The sequence below is a fragment of the Pristiophorus japonicus genome, chromosome 2 (assembly GCF_044704955.1).
Source record: "Pristiophorus japonicus isolate sPriJap1 chromosome 2, sPriJap1.hap1, whole genome shotgun sequence".
Taxonomy (NCBI): Eukaryota; Metazoa; Chordata; class Chondrichthyes; family Pristiophoridae; genus Pristiophorus; species Pristiophorus japonicus.
In genome coordinates this window covers 348,008,303-348,028,437 of record NC_091978.1, presented here as the reverse complement: position 1 = coordinate 348,028,437, position 20,135 = coordinate 348,008,303, and the positions used below count along the sequence as shown (strand labels likewise).

At 42.1% G+C, this 20,135-nt stretch overlaps 2 protein-coding genes across 6 annotated transcripts in view; one reads left to right on the top strand and one right to left on the bottom strand.

The window, feature by feature from the left end:
• Positions 1-10,102, top strand: part of LOC139234877 (evC complex member EVC-like) — a 65,536-nt gene extending 55,434 nt beyond the window's left edge. Inside the window, exons 17-21 of one of the 2 annotated variants that reach the window (XM_070865707.1) lie at positions 106-217; positions 2,783-2,909; positions 4,355-4,445; positions 5,932-6,046; positions 9,070-10,102. In XM_070865707.1, the coding sequence (XP_070721808.1) occupies positions 106-217; positions 2,783-2,909; positions 4,355-4,445; positions 5,932-6,011 (410 nt within the window). In that variant the 3' untranslated portion in view covers positions 6,012-6,046; positions 9,070-10,102. Of the gene's footprint in view, positions 1-105; positions 218-2,782; positions 2,910-4,354; positions 4,446-5,931; positions 6,047-9,066 lie in introns of both variants that reach the window. The other variant, XM_070865695.1, reaches the window with a different exon arrangement.
• A 3,125-nt stretch (positions 10,103-13,227) lies between these two features.
• LOC139234866 (dihydropyrimidinase-related protein 1-like) overlaps positions 13,228-20,135 on the bottom strand; it is a 64,895-nt gene continuing 57,987 nt past the window's right edge. For 3 of the 4 annotated variants that reach the window (XM_070865672.1, XM_070865652.1, XM_070865681.1), the window contains 4 exons: positions 18,216-18,386; positions 17,287-17,466; positions 15,798-15,963; positions 13,228-13,319 (listed from right to left, as the gene is read on the bottom strand). In XM_070865672.1, the coding sequence (XP_070721773.1) occupies positions 13,228-13,319; positions 15,798-15,963; positions 17,287-17,466; positions 18,216-18,386 (609 nt within the window). Of the gene's footprint in view, positions 13,320-15,779; positions 15,964-17,286; positions 17,467-18,215; positions 18,387-20,135 lie in introns of all 4 variants that reach the window. The other variant, XM_070865662.1, reaches the window with a different exon arrangement.

The following is a 20,135-nucleotide window of genomic DNA, read 5'->3' as shown; positions in this document are numbered from 1 at the left end:
CAGGATTTTCATTTTAAATTTTGTAATTGAGGCTTTTGTTAATATTTTCAATTAAAGCAATGTAGTGAGAACTGAAATCTTAAGTAACGTGTGTTGTTTAAACAGAAACTTTTAAAAGTAAGCAGATTATCGAGGAGAAGACATTGGAGGATAACCTTAATACAGAGTTAGGCAATGTGAAGACAAATCGTCTTGCACCAAAAAGAATTCAACACCAGTGAGTAAAATTTTAGATTGTGATTTATCACTGAGATTTTAGCGGGGAGAAAATAGTGCAAAACAATTCTATGAGAGTTAACACCATCTGTATAAGCACAATCTATATATAGTTTGGCACATTTAGTTGAATTCATTCTTAAAGAGTTACTGTCACAATCCTTTTAAAATAAATTGTTGCAAAAAACTTTTAAGCTGAATTGAGTTAATACTGATGTTAAATTTAGCAAAACATTTTATCTTAATTTATTTTATCTTTAAAATGAGTCCTGGAGCGTTCATGCCCTAGATGAGTAAGCACATGCTAAGGCTTATGGAAGAAGGCGGCCCGAGCATTGCTCACCGGTCCGTACTGTTAGATAATCACTGCAAAGGCAAGAATAGGAACACTGCATTGGGCTTCACATTCTCGGAATAGAGAGAAGGAAATTGGGCAGGGCACTCACTTTTGATCACGTTCCAGCGATCTGTGCTGGAAGTGTGCATGTGCAGACATCAGGTAATGACAGGATCAGGTGATGCCCGTCATGTTAAAATAGCCTGCTAAAAGTCTCTGACTTTACTGGCACATATATAGCAGCTACTTGGGCAAGATCTCAGAGGGTGACCAATGGTTGTGGAACCATTTTCCAGCAAGCAGCCAGGGGAGGAAGCGATAAAAGAAAATAGGCAGAAAGAAAACGGTCTCGTTTCAAGTTATGTTGAAGTTTGCAGCTTCAACTCTTATTTTGGGCTAGAAATTACGTATCGTCCCAAGTTGGGGCGTTAAGTTTTTTAAAGTTGTAAGTTTAGCACGAGGCGCTAATCAATCCCCATACCCGCGAAATTGAGTCTTTGTGCTGAAAGAATGTAGAGAAGTGCTAAATCGGGTGCTAATGGTGTGGGTGTGTGGCATTCGACTCCAAGCGGTAACGAAAATGAGGTGTTGTGTAATCGGGAGTGAGATTGGCGAAGGCGTCTTTCAGCCATTAAAGGAGAGGGTTACGGGACTCTGTACACCAGAGCCAATGATTCAGGGAGTGCAGAGCGGCAATATGTTGTGGGATGAAATGCAAAGGCCTCTGATGCCCTGCAACACTCTGGTGACTAAGCGTCATTTATCTGGCTGCAGATACGTCATGCGCTCTCTGGCGCGCATAAACGACCTTTGGAACGGAAATACTGGGTCGCATCCCTTTAAGTAGCGGCCCAACAGTCGTAGGACAGCTTGTTCATGCCTCCACTCCCTGATGCTGTCAGTGCGAGGCTGTAAGGTGGGGGTGGAGGTCGGGGGTGGGGGGGGGGGGGGAAGTGGGAGGCACTACTGAAGATTGCAGATCGGGCGCCCAGCAAGCGTTGCATGCTCACTGATCCCCACAATCTGCATGGTGAAAGGTGCTGAGACGCTAACGGTTATTGACAGCACGGGATTTGCCCCGCCGCAGCACTGCTGTCGTAGCACCCGTTAGCACCTTGGGGGGGGGGGGGGGGCACTAACGGGAGAAGCGAAGCAGCCAAATTTATCCCCCCCTTATTCTTTACAGTGTTAGCTGATTTCATAATTAAGCCTTTGAAGAATGTAGTACTATTTATGCTTAATTAATGAGTAGTGATTCATTGATGACTCATAACTATAGCACAGAAATGTAAATAAAAAATCCAGATTTTCAGGCATTGTGCAATAACGGGAGAATTTTGAAAGCTAAAAAGTATTTGAACTCAAAGGATTAATGTCAAAATATGAAAAATATTCTGAAACATGAAACACAAAAATGGCTCGAACCCTTAAAATTTAGATTCTTCAAACCTGGCTTTCATTCATCCTCAAAGCTCACTTTGATGCAATTTGGTTCTCAACCCTTATTGTCCTTTAAAATATTAGCTGGCATTTAATATATATATTAAATTATTCTGAATGATCCCAAGCTGATGAAATAGTTGGATTTCACCAATATATTGACAACTGTGCAATACTGTATTCTTGTATAACTAATACATTTTATACATAGATCAGGAATACTTGACTCTAGTATAGCTAATACTTGTGTTTTAATGGGATGTTAGAAAAGATACAAATCATTTCAATCTAAACACCCATCATCAAGGACCACTGAGGAAAAAAACCTGCTACAAACTCTTTCACTTGTGTTCTGATATCTGTGTTCTTCCAATTCTGACGTCTTGTGCATCCCCCATTTCCATCATCCCAACTTGCTTTCAACTGCCTAGGCCTTCTGGAATTTCTCCCTAAACCTCCACTTCTCTACCTCTCCCTCCTCCTTTAAGATGCTCCTTGAAACCTAACCCTTTGAACAAACTATTAGCCACTTGTCCTAATATCTCTATGTGGCTTGGTGTCAAATTTTGTCTGATAACGCTCCTGTGGAACAATTTGGGACATTTGACTATGTTAAAGGCTCAATAAGTTGTTGTATGTTTCAGAGATAACTAATATGAGCAGTAGAAGAGCAGTACTATCACATCAATATGCCTGATGGTCATGCCTATACAATTTACTATTTAGAAACAGGGAGAAGAATGTTTAATTTCCAAGTAAATGTCTCTCTGTCTCCATTGCTGCCGACAGGCTGGCGCTACAGCAGAGGAAGACGAGATCCATGCTGTTGCTTGATGAGGAGATGAATATGGAGTTCCTAAAGCAGAGGACAGTGCTGCTTCATCAGCTCAAGGAGCAGGTTGATAAACGCTTGAAGGTACAACACTACAACAACTTGTATTTATATAGCGCCTTTAACGTAGTGAAACGTTTGAAGGCGCTTCACAGGAGTATTGCGAGACAAAAATTTGACACCAAGCCGCATAAGTAGAAATTAGCGCAGGTGATCAAAAACTTGGTCAAAGAGGTATATTTTAAGGAGTGTCTTGAAGGAGGAAAGAGAGGTAGAGGGGTAGAAGAGTTTAGGCAGTGAGTTCCAGAGCTTAGGGCCTGGGCAATAGAAGGCACGGTCACCAATGATTAAGCGATTATAATCAGGGATGCTCAAGAGGGCAGAATTAGAGGAGTGCAAATATCTCGGGGGATTGTGGGGCTGGAGGAGATTACAGAGATAGAAAGCGGTGAAACCATGGAGGGATTTGAAAACAAGAATGAGGTTTTTTTAAATCGAGGTATCGCTTAACCGGGAGCCAATGTAGGTCAGCGAGCCCAGCGGTGATGGTGAACGGGATTTGGTGCAAGTTTAGACACGGGCAGCCGGGTTTTGGATGACCTCAAGTTTAGGTACGGTAGAATGTGGGAGGCCAGCCAGGAGTGCACTGGAATAGTCAAGTCTAGAGGTAACAAAGGCATGGATGAGGGCTTCAGCAGCAGTTGAGCAGAGGCAGGGACGGAGACGGGCGATGTTACAGAGGTGGAAATAGGCTTTCTTAGTTATGACGCGGATATGTGGTCAGAAGCTAATTTTAGGATCAAATATAACACTAAGATTGCTAATGGTCTGGTTCAGCCTCAGACAGATGCTCGGGAGAGGAATGGGGTCGGTGGCTAGGGAATGGAGTTTGTGGCGGGGACCGAAGACAATGGTTTTGGTCTTCCCAATATTTAATTGGAGAAAATTTCTGCTTATCCGGTACTGGATTTTGGACAAGCAGTCGACAATTTAGAGACCATGGAGGGGTCGAGAGAAGTGGTAGTGAGGTAGAGCTGGGTATCATCAGTGTACATGTGGAAACTGATGCTGTGTTTTTGGATGACGTTGCCGAGGGGCAGCATGTAAATGGGAATAGGAGGGGACCAAAGATAGATCCTTGGGGGACAGCAGAGGTAACGATGCAGGAGTGGGAAGAGAAGCCGTTGCAGGTGATTCTCTGGTTACGACTGGATAGATAAGAATGGAACCAGGCGAGTGCAGTCCCACCCAGCTGGACGATGGTGGAGAGGAGGATGGAGTGGTCAACTGTGTCAAAGTCTGCAGACAGGTCGAGAAGGATGAGGAGGGATAGTTTACCTTTGTCATAGTCACAAAGGATGTTATTTGTGACTTTGATGAGAGCCGTTTCGGTCCTGTGGCGGAGGCGGAAACCCGATTGGAGGAATTCAAATATAGAGTTCCGGGAACGATCTGACTGATTTCACATAGGAAATGACCAAAATGTAGTCCTTTAGTAATATATTTCTTTTTCTCATTTCACCATTTAGATGGCAGAACAAACATTCATGTCACAACTTGCTGCCTTAGCCAGAGTCTCCCCAGCGGATTGGATGGCACTGGAGAAGAAATTCCTTTCAGGTAGGGAATAAAATGTATTTTATTTAAACAAATAAAAACTCAAAGTTCTAGGGTTGCTTTGAGTTGCGCCTAACTTTAACAAGATGCAGAGATTCAAGAGCAAGTGCAGCTTGCAGCTGTCCCATCCTTAAAATATATTTCTGAGAGGGAAATGTGTCCATTATTTAGCAACCTATTCTATTTAAATTAATTAATATACAACATATATATATATATGGCACCTCTGAAAAGCAGTGTATTGTACTATATATAGAGGAACGTAAACTGCTGTCATCATCCTGCTTTTAAAAAGCCCACCCTTGACCTACCCATTCTGCAACTATTATCCCAATAATAGTTCTACCTTCGCCTCCCTCCATAATATCCTTGAATATATCATTACAACACAAATCTGCAAACCGTCTTGTCCACCATCCTTTCTGTACAGCGGCAGTCCCGTCTAAAGCAATGAAATCTCCCTAATCTGTGTGATTCTGACTGCGTGGGTTATCGAACTCTGCAGCTTTTGACATTTTGGACCACTCCATGCTTTTCCACTGACTCTCCTCTGTGATTTACCCCTGTGGCACAGCCCTTTTGTGCCTCTATTCCTACCTGTTCCAACATAGCTAGCACATCTCGTGCAATGGCTTTACTTCTTGCAAAGTTCCTTCCTTGGTTCCCTCCTATTCCTTAATCTGCATTATACGTCTTAGTGACATTAACTATAAGCATGAGATCAACTTCCATTTATAGGTTGATGACACCCAGCTTTACCGACCTGCCATTTCCTCGTCTCAACTACTCTTGTTGTATTGTCTAACTACCTGACCATGATCATGTCATGATGGGCCAGAGCTTCCTCTAGCTAAGCACTGACAAGACTGAAGCCATCTTGTTAGATTCTCACCAGAAATCCCTGATTTTATTTCCCTCCACAGGTGCTTTCTTTGGATAAAACTAATATTGTGCAGCCTCTACATCCTGCTTGACCCCAAACTGAGTTTCAAACCACATTCAGTCCACCATTAGAACTGCTTACTTCTACCTCTGGAACATCAATTCCCTCTATTATTACCTCGCCACCCTGCCACCAAAACTCTCACCCAAACCTTTGCCACCTCCAGGTTCAACTTTTCCAACACCTATCCAACCAGGCTCCCAAGCTCCACCCAACATAAATTCCAACTCATCCGAAACTCATTTTCACATACAAAGTCCCGCTCACCCATTACTCTGACTCACCATTGATTTCAAACATTCTTGTCCTTAGCCGAATTAGATTAACATTACAAGCTTTAATCCTCCTGTTCTTATAAAACAGCCTTTCCTCCTACTTAACGTAAAAACTGCGATGGGACATCCACTTATTTTTAAAGAGATATTTAAATCTGTGTTCAAGATTAAAATGCACACTCTAATTTAGATAATATTCAGAAACAGCATTGAAAAACATTCCCAAATATCGTTTATTCCCAATGTAAAACACTTGGAAATTTCCAAACAGGAGCTATAAGTGGGACATGCAAGAAGAAGGAACCCAGAAGTGCCCTATTTCTACACCAGGCCGCGAGTGATGCCACGTAGAAGCAGCAGCAGAAATAAATGGTCAGACCATTGAGGTATGTTACTAGCTATATGTTACAATATGTTTCCATATGTTTCTACACCAGCTTTAATGTCACCAATTACTGTGACCACCGTCAAATTTTATCCTCTTTCAATCTGTCAGATATTCTGTTCTCTGGTCTACAGTAAGCACTCAGGTCCTGATTGTATTCTTTCCATCATCCTGATTGCATGTGCCTCCAAATTTAACTCCTGTTCTTGTCCTCTCTTACACCTAGTCCATCTTTTTTTTAAATCATGTTCTCCCTATCCCGAAGAACGAGGACCCTCCTAGCCTTCTAACCACTGCCCTATCATCTTTCCATTCGTACTTTCTAAAGTTATCACACCTACAAATTCACAAATTATTCATCACCTTGAAAGTTCGAGCCTAATCCATGACTACCAGACTGTTTTTTGTAGATTGGCTTTCCACTTGTTCCCGAGATCACATACCTCTGGAAACCCGTTTAATACTTGGCCATAACTACATCTATTGACAAACTCGGTCTCCCTCAAATGGAACTCTCACCTGCCTCCAATGTTAATGCTTTCTTCAGCAAAGGTTATTTCCCTCTTCCATGGAGGCATTCGTTTCCCTCATCAACCCTTGGCTCTCTATAAAACCCAAGTCCATCCAAGGCTTATGTACTCTTCCCATATCTGGGAACGCTCATCCAACAATAGGCAATCTCTTTCTCATCTCTCTCCATCATAAATGTTCTTCTCTGTATTTCACCGATATCATTGCTTTTTTGAACTTTACTTTCTTGGTCGTACTAACCTGGAAATACATCACCCTACACACTCAATGAAATGAAATCAAGGTTTGCCACGCGGTTTGCCACTCTTAAAGGATTCTTTCACAGGATATGAATTCCTTCCTCCTACAATCTTCAGGCTTTTAAACATCAACCATGGCATCACTTAATTACTTCCTGAATTATCTTTTCAGCTTTGGTAATGTTCCACAAGATGTTTTGGCCCTTTACCTATATTTAACAGTAAAAAGAACTGATAAAGCGAGAACTTAAATAATGATTCTGTGAAGAGAACACAGGCAAACTCCTCAGGGAAAAAGCAAGATACAAAACCTATCAATTATCCAGATATCTGGAATTATCGACAGTGCAAGACAGAAAGTGCTGCTGAGTATATGGAATATACTGTAAAGTACACTAGCACTAGTCAAAATGGTTTCTATCATAGGAATGTTTCAAAAATCTACTATAAAAGTGTAAATCATTTTTTGCTGTAAAATTATAAAGTTTGATGTTTTTATATTATTTTAGGCGGTGCTTATGCTGCTGCCCTCTGATACGTGCTTCTTCTTACGAAGTACCAGTTCGTTCATGTACTGATAAATGTAACGCCATTGTACTACAGACATATTATTCCTCTCTGATTTACGTATCTTTTTCCCCTAGTCTCCTGCGATGAGGATAAAGTGTTGATTATTTTTTGTTGGAAAATATAATTTTAAAAGTATTTAGAGCAGCTTTTAAAGGACTTTTTACAGTTTATATTTGTTTAAGTGGAGTTTCCATGCACCCTTAATTCCTCGGGGTATATATTTAAAGTGTGTGTGTTTCGTCAGTGACACGTTGGACATCATGCCTGTCCATATAGAATCATACAGCACAGAAGGAGGCCATTCGGCCCAACATGCCTGTGCCGGCTCTTTGAAAGAGCTACCCAATTAGTCCCATTCCCCTGCTCTTTCCCCATAGCTCTGCATATTTTTCCTTTAAGTTTATATCTACCTCCCTTTTGAAAGTTACTACTGAATCTGCTAAGATCAGCCACGATCTTATTGAATGATGGTGCAGGCTCGAAGGGCCGAATGGCCTACTCCTGCACCTATTTTCTATGTTCTATGACCACCCTTTCAGGCAAAGCATTCCACATAAATAAATGCAAATAATTTACTGTTCACTTGTACTTGATTGATTTAAATTTCATATAAAACAGCAATAAATTACAACTGAATAGATAGGGAATGTACCATTCAGCAAGAATAAAAACCACCAATCACAAAGTTCAAAAACTACCAATCAAAAAATGGACAATCAACCACACCTACTAATAAAATCAGGCAAACTAATTAAATTGCTGAGCGCTTACTACTAGAAATAAGGTTTGCAACATAATAAATACATTAAAAAAATTACAGCACCTACAAGATCATCATTCAAATTGCCCTATACATCGGCACTTTGTGTTAAAAATGACTCTCACATTGTTTTCCATCTGAGGCCTAGGCAAGGAGCCTCATGCTGTGGACACATCACTGTCAATTAAAGAGACCAATTAGGAAAGCAGTCTCCACGTCCCAGCATGCATCTGTGCCTACAACTGCCAGATAATTTTAAGATTGACAACAAGACTGACCATTCACAGAGCATGTCAGGACTTGCTGTTTATAAGCCCCGCCCATCCCCACCAGTGGAAAATTACTGAGAATGAAAATCCACAAGGAAATCATTAATACGACAATAAAAGTAACCAGAATTTGTTACATTAAAGAAAAAGTAAACCATTAATTCTTAAACTTTTTATGGTAACTTTGCTGATAAAAATGTTGAGATGACATTCAAGGGGTTGTTCACTATGTGTTAGATTGTCAAATAAACCTTTTTTTTAAAAATGCCAAATTTCAAAGTGGTATTTTTCTGCTGTATTTAAAATAGTTACAATAGCTGCCTTTCTTTTAATTGTTTATACTGAGAGTGCAAGAAACAAAACTGTTCATATAAATAGGTAACAGCTTGTGGAAGGAATGTCCCATGACTTAAGTTTGGAGTGATGCTGCAATAAAAGTTCTGTGTTTAGAATGATGGAATAAAAGGTTATGCTTATATTCACTAAGCATTGTTGCTGAAATTTTGCTGAAGCAGAAAAGATTAAATTATTTTTTTTATTTGTTGCCATTTGCCACTCCTTAAGCAGCTATATAGTAGAGCTATTTCTTCATATAATAGGCAGAGAATTAATTATGTATCTGTGATATTTATTTTATTTATTTATCTATCAGCAGTGGTGAAGGAAGGCATTATGAGCCAATGTTCGAGGGCCAGGCAGACACCCAAACCATTGGGACGTATTTCAGGTGTCTGCCCACCAAAGGAGGCCAGAAATGCCAGTGATCTGAGTCAAGTCCAGGGAAGAATGCCAGTGCTCCACTTCTGCAAAAAGTGCCCCCTTGGCTCTCCTTTGCAAAAGGAGCCCTCCATTTTTTGCCCGCCTGCTTATACGTTGGATTCCCAGCCTTCTGCCACTGCTCGTAGTCTTGCTCTGCTGCCCTGCTATTATTGCATCACCATTTTGCAACTCTCAGTGGCCTCTGTGACCCTTCATTGCATCCTCCCCAAACCATGCCCAGCTTCTGACTGTGCCCTGCCTGCCACTTTCCCTTTCTATCATCTGCTCTCTCGACTCCCTGGCTTTTCACTTTCTTCTGCTATAGAGGTCTATAAAATTGTGAAAGGATTTGATAGAGTAGACACAGAGTGTTCCCACTTGTGGGGAAGAGCATAACTAGAGGCCATCAATATAAGACAGTCACCAAGAAATCCAATAGGAAATCCAAAGAGTGATGAGAATGTGGAACTCGCTATAACAGGGAGTGGTTGAAGCAAATAGTATAGATGCATTTAAGGGGAGGCTAGATAGGCATATGAGGGAGAAGGTAATAGAGAGTTAAGCTGATAGTGTTAGATGAGGTAAGACGGGAGGAGGTTGGAGTGAAACAAAAAGGCCAGCATTGACTGGTTCAATCAAATGGCCTCTTTCTGTGCTGTATATCCTGTGCAATTCTGTGTAAGCTATGCTGTGCATTTAATTGTTTGTTTTACTACCACCTGCTTCAGCGATACCAGCCAGTAGGACTAGAGATAGCGGGCACAGTGTCACAGATATAGACCAGGGTTGTGGAGAGAAACCTGAAGGAGGGGAGGGAAAATGCATATCGACATGAAGGCAGAGAGGGATGGGGAGAGCGGCAGAGCAGAGAGATAGAGGAACAGATGGGAGGATGGAGAAATAGGAGAGGTAAAGGTAGAGACTGTGGAAACGGAAAGAGATGATGGGGGGGGGGGGGGTGGGGGGAGGAGGGTGAGGAAGTGATTCATGGGTGTAAAAGATCCGGGGAAGACAATGGATGGATGCCTTCACGGAGGCTAGGCCAAGAAAGAGAACCATCAGAGACAGAGCGTTATCAGAGATGGGGACACTGAGAGGTGTAAGAGATCGCAGCAAAGATATATGGGTGGAAGAGATCAAAGACAGAGATTAACTGATATGAGGGAGTTTAGAGCAAAGAAACAAACAGCACTATTAGAGAAGGAACGATCATTCTGACAAGTTAGAGACATTGGAGGGGGGCGCAGGACAGGTGTACAGACAATGTCCAAGGGCCGGAATGAGAGCGACAAAGTCAGGTAGGCAGAGGATTCAATGTGATCAATGCCAGGGAAGCTATTACTATTATACATTTTTAATTTTATATTGAAGAATTCAATTGTTACTGGTTCCGAATTGGTGGGGTTTTTTTTAACAAGAGGTTTAACCTAATTATATTTTAACATTATTTGTTAGTATTTAATGGACCTGTGTAACAGTAACCACAAATTGGCAGTACTGTAATTTATATTTTGCAGTAGTGGCTAAATTGATTGATTGTAAAGATTTGGTTAAAAACAAATATAATTGGTTTTGAATTTATTCATTTTCAAGCTGCTTTTTAAAAAAACGTTACCCAGTCATCTCTGACACCTCTAATCATCTCAACAGGGAGATTAAATGGAGGATTCATTGACAGGATTTGAATTCTATAAATGTTATGTTATCAGTCATTACTAACAAAAATACCAGAATAAGTAGGGATAACCCTTCCTGATTTCCTCTTACTGTGAGGAAGCGCCTGTCTTCTTCTCAATACTTACACACAACCAGGAGCTCACCGTGCAGGAAACTGGCTCGAGACCAGATCCGGACAGTTTATCGCAGTGTGTTGGAGCTCCAAAGAGCCGCATCTTGGTATCATGGTTGATGGCCTTTTGCTGTGTCTAAATACCTCAGTTGGTTTAGAGTTAAACAACCTGCCCGTTTAATATCTGACACGAGACTATGAACAAGCAAGATATCAGAAAGCCTGAATATATGTTCAGTTCCTGTAGCAGGGTTCAAATCCTTAGTTTTCAATCCCAATAATAAGTGCTGCCAAATGAACCAAACTGACAACACATCAACAGGATATATCAATGGAAAGTTTGTTGCAGGAGTTATGTTGCATTTATGGAACTCCCTGCCTAAACCTCTCTGCCTCTCTTTCCTCCTTCAAGACTCTCCTTAAAACCTAACTCTTTGACCAAGCAAGCTATTGGTCACCTGCCCTAATTTCTCCTTATGCGGCTCAGTGTATAATTTTTTATCTCAAATCTTATTTTTTATCTGTGACGTGCCTTAGGAAGTTTCACTACGTTAAAGGCACTATATAAATACAAGTTGGTGTTGTTGCACATCAAGCACTGATGAAACATTTAAAAAAAATATATACAAGAATCCATCAAGCACATTTTAGCTACAAGGATCATAGCTATAAATAAGCCACTGAAATTAATTTTACACAATAGCACCTTGCACATAATCAGTTTACTGGATTTACATTTAAGCCTTCAGTAACGCCTGAAAGCTGTGCAGTTACAGCTTTCAGGTGCTACAGTACAACTAATAATGGGTACAATTGACCCATTGGTGGTAATATGTAGACCCCAGAATAGGAAGACTCGTGTTCTGACCTGTGATTCCCCCCACAAGGTGAGTTATTGCAGGATACGTTGAATGGCAAATCACCCTGTGAAAGCACTTGGCTCAAGAGCTGCCACTGCAGTGACAAGTCACTGCCTTCTCAGAGCAAGAGTGAAAGAGGAAATCTTTCCGAATATGAGGGCAAAAGTAAAATAACTGCTAACATTGTTATTAAAAAAAAACGATCATGAGCATTTCCGAGTACTGATAGATAAATAAACAGCAAAAAAAGCAGAATGAAATTTTTAGGCATCATTTATTTAACAGCCTTAGGGCTCAAGTGTAGAGTCACAACACCAGAGTATTCAGTTTGAAATAGTAAGTACAAATGCATATGAATACAATGGAAGAATCGGTATCAAAAAGTTAAAAAATGTGACTGCGGCTTAAGACTGTAAAGTGGCTCAAATCCACGCTGGTATTTATCAGTCACCACTGTTCAATGCTGGGACATTTCTTGCATTACCTCAAATAAAACAGCTCAATTTCTTTTTGCTGAAACATCTGCTCAGAAGCCTTCTGTTCTGAAACTTTTCTCAAGCTTATAGCAAGCCGAAATCACTGTGTGAAACATTTCTCAAGCAGACAGCAAGGCAAAATAGACTGAAGAAATTGTAAAGCTTACGGCAAACTAAATGGAGTGTGAAAGGTGTCTCACAGTTAAATGCTGAAATCACTGTGTAAACTCCAAAATGATTTCATAAGATGTTTATTTTTTGTCACATTAATTATCACTCTCTGTTGATGCTGTGAGGTAATCATAGCTGTATAACTAACCCTTCCTTCACTGTTTGAATGCAATGTCCATGTGATGGTGAGACTGAATGTAATTGAAGCCACTGAGATAGCCACGCCTTGCACATCTATATAAACTTTTTGACCTTCCTACTCCCGATTATATTTTTTGCTGATGATCAAAAAAAAAGATAATGTACCATAAATTCACACCAGTTTAGCTAACAATTCTGGCTAAATTACTTTAGTTCTTGGCAATTTGTCCTGAAGAATTTATTTATTTTTTAATACACAAAACAGAAATTGCATCTCTTAGCGTCATGCACTAACTTACTATAGCAGCTAAAATGTGCAAAGAACCCTTATTAAGTTACAAGGAACATGTCTAAACCAGTGTCAGAATGGACAATGCTAGTGGAAGCACCATGCTAAGTGACAATGGCGTGAAACACAACTGTGTGGCAGTCAACTCCAAGCAAAAACACGTCACATACTTCACCTCATTCTATAGGACAAACACACACACACACACACACTTTGTTTCTTTTCTTTTCTGAAATACCAGAGAAAGATGGCTTTCGTAACACTGATAACTTTGTAGGTAAATAAACTGCTTGTATCAGCCACCAGCAGCTCAATCTTCTAGTCGTAGTCACCCTAAGCTTGTGATGTTGGAGCGACCACCAGGTGGATTGACAATACGATGTCCAGAACGGCGTGGGATGTTGTCATCGAACTGGGCACCTAACGCACATATAGCACAGTAATCAGTTAAAAAAAATAAGCGTTACATTTTCTTACGCATTTTAAAGAAACTGAAGTCGGTAACTTCCTCGGAGCTGCTCCCACTCCACTGCCTTAACTTCCTCAGGAGTGTGGTATCATGATTAGTCACTCCTAAAGGAGGGAAATTGAAACTTGCCAGCCTTTATCAATAATGGACACCAGTAACATGCTGGCATTGCTTATATCCAGTTCTGTTATGTTGGAATGGGAATATGATATATGGGGCTGAATCCCTTCCAATAATCCTGCTTGAAAGCAGGCAAGATAGCGGCAGAGAATGTGGGAACATTTGGGTGCTGTCTCATCCTCCTTGAAATTCCTCTGGCTCCGACTGCCACTGTCTGCTCCTGCCACAAGCAAACAGTGGGCCCTGTATCCGGAGGATTTTCCCCACAGCGCTACTTCCCGGGGATGCCATGTGGCAGGTGTTATTAGGTCCCAGGAAGTAATGGTAACGGCCCAAGGTCCCCCAAAGAAGGCAAAGACCTATGCATAGCCTCCTCTCCTTCCACGTAGGCCACATACCTTCCTTTGTAGGCCTTGGTCTCTGCCGAGGCCCACAGGCAGAGTTGTTTTCAATCTGCAGAGCTCTTCTGCCCCTGTAATCGCTCAACCATTGGTGGCTGTGCCTTCTGTTGCCTAGGCCCCCAGCTCTGGAACTTCCTGCCTAAACCTCTCTTTCCTCCTTCAAGACGCTCCTTAAAACATACTTCTTTGACCAAGCTTTTGGTCACCTGCGCTAATTTCTAGTTATGCAGCTCGGTGTCAAATTTGTATCACATAATACTCCTATGAGGCGCCTTGGGACGTTTCACTATGTTAAAGGTGCTATATAAATACAAGTTGCTGTTGTAACTACCTAGCTGCCTCTTGTGGTGCTACAGCGGTGGTCCTGCTGGAACGCCATCCCGAAGAGGAGAATCAAAGCTATGATGTCCATCCATCACCACCATCATAGCAATGGCAGGTCGGAGCCATAAAAGGAGCGACGAGCAGCGGCCATAGGCAGCGTGGAGGCCCCGACCTGGGAGAGACCGTCAGCGGCAGGTCAGGGCCATAAAAGGAGTGGCGAGTGGCCCCTAGACAGGGTGGAAGCATGCCACTACAAGGTACAGCGCAAGCTAGTGCAGGAGGGCAACGGCAGCGAAGAGTGACATCAGCAAGGTCCAGGTTGGTGATTGGAGCGTGGGCAATACGGCAGGAGTGGCGAGGTCTGGGCGAAGGAGCTATGAGAGATTGTGGAGGGATGTGATCAGGGCCCGGGGGAGGTGTGAGTTCGGGGCCAGAGGCAGCACGGACCAGCCCACACTGTGATATGTGTGCGCACTGGGTCCGTGCAGCAGAGCAGGTTTCCAGTCGTTTTGGCTAATCCTTGCCGCTGGACCAAGACCTAGCTCTGTCAAGCCTGTGTGGGGGCTGGTGTGCAACGGCCACCACACGTTAAAAAAAAATCCATGCACAGGCATCTTCCACCCTTGAGAATGTAGTTCGGGTTCTTCTTTCGAAACACCTGTGAACTCATCCTTTTTTTTGGCATGGAAGCAAGTAATCCTCATTTCGAGGGACCGCCTATGATGATGATGATGAGCAACACCGGACTCAACAATGATGGACTGGCGAACCGTTATACTGGATGGTTTTTCAGAAGCACTTTAATCGCAGCACTCATGCTTTACATGGTACTGAATTAATTACAGCATGCTAGAGAGATCGTCTGCCAACGGGACACAAACCATATTTGCACTGTCGCATCTATCTGGCACTGGGCCGTGGGAAAGTGTCTTTACTGGGAGTGGGCGAGCGGTGAGCATGATGCCGAGTTGTGCCATCTGCTCTTTAGACACCTGGCTAGCACAGCTACAACTGCAACTGATCAACTGCGACTTCAGGCCTGCAAATGAGATCTCCTTTCCCTTCATTGTTGGCCATCGCTTCCTAATCCACTGTCCCTTCAGCCTTGGGAAAGGTCGATATGTCATTTGAAACTTTCTAAAGACTTTCAGAACTTTTATCCCTCCATTTGATCCTCCTTTAATGGTTCCTGTCCCTTTACATTTCCCGAATATGCAATTCCCCACTCACACCACTACATTTGCCCCTGTATGCTCCTGGATCTGTGCAGAGCAATGCAAATAAGGTGACCCATAAAATTTGAGTATTACTGGCTCATAACTATTTGGGCAGGATTAGCATCAGTTAATCTTTTATACATGGCTTACATCAACAGGAATATTCACTCCATAATGTCTCTCTTCCTCCTCTCCAGGACTCCCCAGCTGAGCAGGCAGGCAAGTAGCTCATTGCAAAGTGTCTGCCAAGCCTGCTTTGTAACTGGCCGCCAGCATTTATCTCTCCTCCTCAGAAGCACAACATCGTTACTTCCCTAAACGAAAGTCCAGGTATGTTTTGTTTCTTTGCCCACGTTAAATATCTCACCTGATAGGCTAAACCCAGACTGGTGCAGATTTCGTGCTGGTGCATGTTGTGGTTTCGTTGGGGAAGTTTTGGCTGAAGGAGCTGGGGTGACATATTTGGGAGTGATTGGGAGTTCATATACAGGACCATCGTACATCCCTCGAGACACCGCATGCAGTTCCGTCGACTTGGCAGAGGTAACCGATGAACAGATACATTCAAAGAATAGGACCAGAGAAAGAAAGTTGACAGATTAATAGCATATCTTGTAACTTCCACTCTTTCTGTTTACTGAATAATAATTTCATATTCTCTTTATTAACACATATATTTTGATCATACAAAAAACATTTTCAAAATATGTGCTCAGAAGTCAAGATAAGGTAGAAGTGTGAAGTGCGTTAGGGTTAGGGTAAACGAGGAGAAACAATATAAATGAAATGGTACAATTTTAAAGGCGATGCAGGAATTTCATCCAGCAATTCCTAATGCACGTAAGTCATAATAAAATAATCTACAACTATTATTTACCTCCTAATCTGAAAAGCAGGCTAGTGTAAAACATAATCAATACACGGCAAGGTAAAATCCATTAAATGTTTAAGTAGATGATTGGTGACATGAGCATTTGATAGAGCTTGTAAACAAGTATGTGGACATTACAACTAAACACTTCCAGGAATGTTTAAGAGTTACAAAATTCCTGCACGTCCGTTAAAATTATACGATTTAGTTCATATTGCTTCTCATTCTTTATGTTCCTCCTAAAATGCATCACTTCACACTCTAACTTATCTTAGAACTTATCTTAAGTTCTTAGCACAAATTTTGAAAATGTTCTTTATATAATTAAAAATGGCACCACTGACCTTAAACAGTGTTACTCTATGCACAATGTTAGAAGACATATGCAGTCCACAGGTCTGACGAGCTTCACCACTACAAAGCCTCTGCTCTGTGGCTGCAAAGCTTGAATGGCTCTTATCATGATTCAAGTACCAGTAAAATGCAGTCCAATATTCTGGTTCTATCTGCTCGAGTACTCACCTAGCTTCAACTGTGCTATATAAAATAGGGGTCGTTTTCAATGTTGTACCCCCAGTGTGGAACCTCGACACCTGGCAGTGCAGATCGGAGATTTGAACACACATAGCACATGGTTACATGACCATTTATCACATTCTCAATGGGCAACAGTGAAGTTGAGTAAACCTAAATTCAGTTTATTGAAAGGAACATTGGAACAGGAGGATGTTATTTAGGCCCTTGAGCCTATTCCACCATTCAATTAGATCATGGCTGATCTGTATCTTAACTCCATTTACCCGCCTTGGTTCCATATCTCTTAACACCCAAAAACTCAAATTTAATTTACTGAAAGACTGATCTAAATAAGACACTTTTGACATCAGCTCGTATTCCAATTTCTCCTGCAGTTGAAGTTACAGAGATGAATATCAATCTCCCTCATTGAAACTCCCCTTCTATACGCACAAACACAGTCACTCACCTTGTTGCGGATCTTGATACGCTGATATATATATTCAGGGTATGGTTTACGAGGAATGAAACGGCCTGTTCCCTGATTAACGTACAGATTCCCATCTTCCAGGACAATATTCCCCTGACTGATGACCACTAATGGAACACCACGGCACTCCATTCCCTCAAAAATATTATATTCCACAGCCTACACAGGAGTAAATAACCAACATTATCAACTTAATTTTAATAGTGCTCAACTCATATTGGTTAGGGATTTCCTTTTATTTTCAAAAGATACAGAGCTGATTGCCATTTTGTATTGCATGGAGGATATAGGATTTAGATGTGCAAACTATACTGACAAAAATGGAGTTTCAACCTTTTATCTACCAAAAATAATGCAATACATAGTCAGGTGCAGATATACACATTCCTGTTCAAAGTGAAGATTATATCAAACCCTTGCATTTTTACTTCTATCATATACAATTCCAAGGCATCACACCCCTTTCCCTTCTACTGAATGTCAATGATAACAAATCCCTATTCAAGCATTCTAAATATCCAGAAGTTACCCACTCTCATGTAAAATATGCTTGCTATGTGTATTTGGCTTTCATTTCTATTGAGTGGCTGAACCAGTTACTTAATCAATTCAAGTACAACAACTTAACAACTGACATTTTTAATTGCACTTTATAGAATGATTCAACTTAAATTCTTATTAAGCATAACATTTCTTAGCAAAGTATTTGTCAGAATCCAGCTGTACAAAATTCTACTTGCATAATGCTTGTAAGCGAGAATTTCCATGCCATATTTCAGATAAATTCTGCAAAACTTTTGAAACTATCTCTAAAGCAACAATGGGAATAGATAGATTAAAGGTAATTTTAGATTTTTGCTGAATTCCCTCCCACCCCTTAAGTTCCATTGAATAAGAGTGTTCCTTACTGAACGATGTGTTTTGGCAGAGATTGTTTTCACTGTGTCTGGGTCCCAGATGACGAGGTCAGCATCAGATCCCACAGCTATCCTTCCTTTCCTTGGATATAGGTTAAAGATTTTGGCAGCGTTGGTGCTTGTGACAGCAACAAATTGATTCTCATCCATTTTTCCTGTGGCCTTTCAACAATAAAGATGAGAGTTTCAATTTACAGTAATGCTGAGAGTGCACCGATAGTCCAGATGCAGCTTGCTTTTGTGAAAGTTAGAATAAACACGGGCTGAAATTGCCCCGCGCTCGGTTTGGGCGGTCAATTCGAATTAGATGGTTTTTTTGCGCTGACGCGGAATTGGCCTCTTTAATTAAAAAAAATGTTTGTTGCGCTAACGGAGCGTTCTCGCGCGCTCACAGGGCGCAATGTTCAGCACTGCGCTCAGCATATCAGCGCCGCGCTGATGACGTCACAATGCCCGCTGTGAACTCTGCAGCTCCTTTAGTGGTGCTCACTGAGCCACCAGGGAGGGTGTCATCGGGCCAGCGGCCTGGCACTCAAGTGTTGGTGCCAGACTGCATGAAGAGGTCCCGGCCACACTAGTGGCTGCCATTATCGGGCCGACTGAAAATTCGGCTGACAGGAAAAAGATGGCGGCCGTTGCGCTACCACCTGCCCTTTAAGGGCGGCCGGGGCGTCCCAGCCAGCACAGCTTCTCGCGCCGATAAGCTGTCGATGACCTGGCCCCATGGCAACTCCCAATTGGGGTGCAAAAGGGTCAGCGCAGGGCGCCAACGGGTCGGCGCACACGGCAATGATGTCATCACCATGCGTGCGGAACGCTAATCGTGGGACTCGCCGCAAACCACCTTACTCCGCGCAGAGCCCCAGCGGCAATTCTGCAGGGTGGCTCTGGCCCAGGCGAAAATCCTTTAGTGCCCCCTTAGCACTTCCCAGAGGCGCTAACAGGCCTTTCTGAGAGGGGCAATTTCGGCCCCACAGTCTTATAATGAGGCAGTGAGGCAGTAATTATATAAAATAGGACAACCAAACTAAATCTAATCCATAACTGACCCTTTCCCCTGTCCAACTCAATAAAGCACACACATGGTCCCTTACACTAATTGTTCACAGTCGATGTTCCCTCTAAATTCTTTTTTGTGTGTGCGGTACCTTTAAATTTGCTGCATGGTTGTGCCGCATGGTATCTAAAAGGGAATAGTTTGCAGTCGGTTTGTGTGGTACCGTCCCAATTGTTGCGCAGCCACAAACAAATTGGTCACAGTCAACCACAATATCGACAATCTTCAACTCACTAGGCTATGTTCTCAAGATGATATTATTTATGGCTCTGGACTCTGGAGACGATTTGTCTCCATTATGTTCATCAGTCGGCTCACGTGGGTAGGATGGAGTACAAAAATAGGCAGAGATCAATATCCCCATTTTCAGATGCAAATTTCTGGCGACCATTTAAATGGGTGCAGGAAGATCTGGCAGATAAACTACTAATGGAAATAGATGGCATCATTTCATAAGTCCCTACACAACACAAACTAGCTGAAAGGTGAGGAGCCCGACCGGATCCTAAGTCTCTGTCAATGCTGCAATAGAGCACAACTTGTTCACTGCTTTTCTCTTCTTCCCAGAAGGAAAATGGTTGCCTCTCCCTAACTGTACGATAGCGGTATGCAACTTGTCACGGAAAGAATTAAGGGATACCTGTCATATACCTGTGAAGCGTGGTACAGCATCATCATTTTAGCTTTAATGCATTAAACATGTGATAGGTTAGTGTCCCTTCGAGGGATTCATACCTCCACTTTTAGAGAAGGCGGGGTAAGTATTCATCTTCACCACCTCAACAGCAATTTGGCGGAGTGGGCCGCTGTAGAACCTGCCTGATTTACAGTTTACCACCCAGGCAGTGAAGACA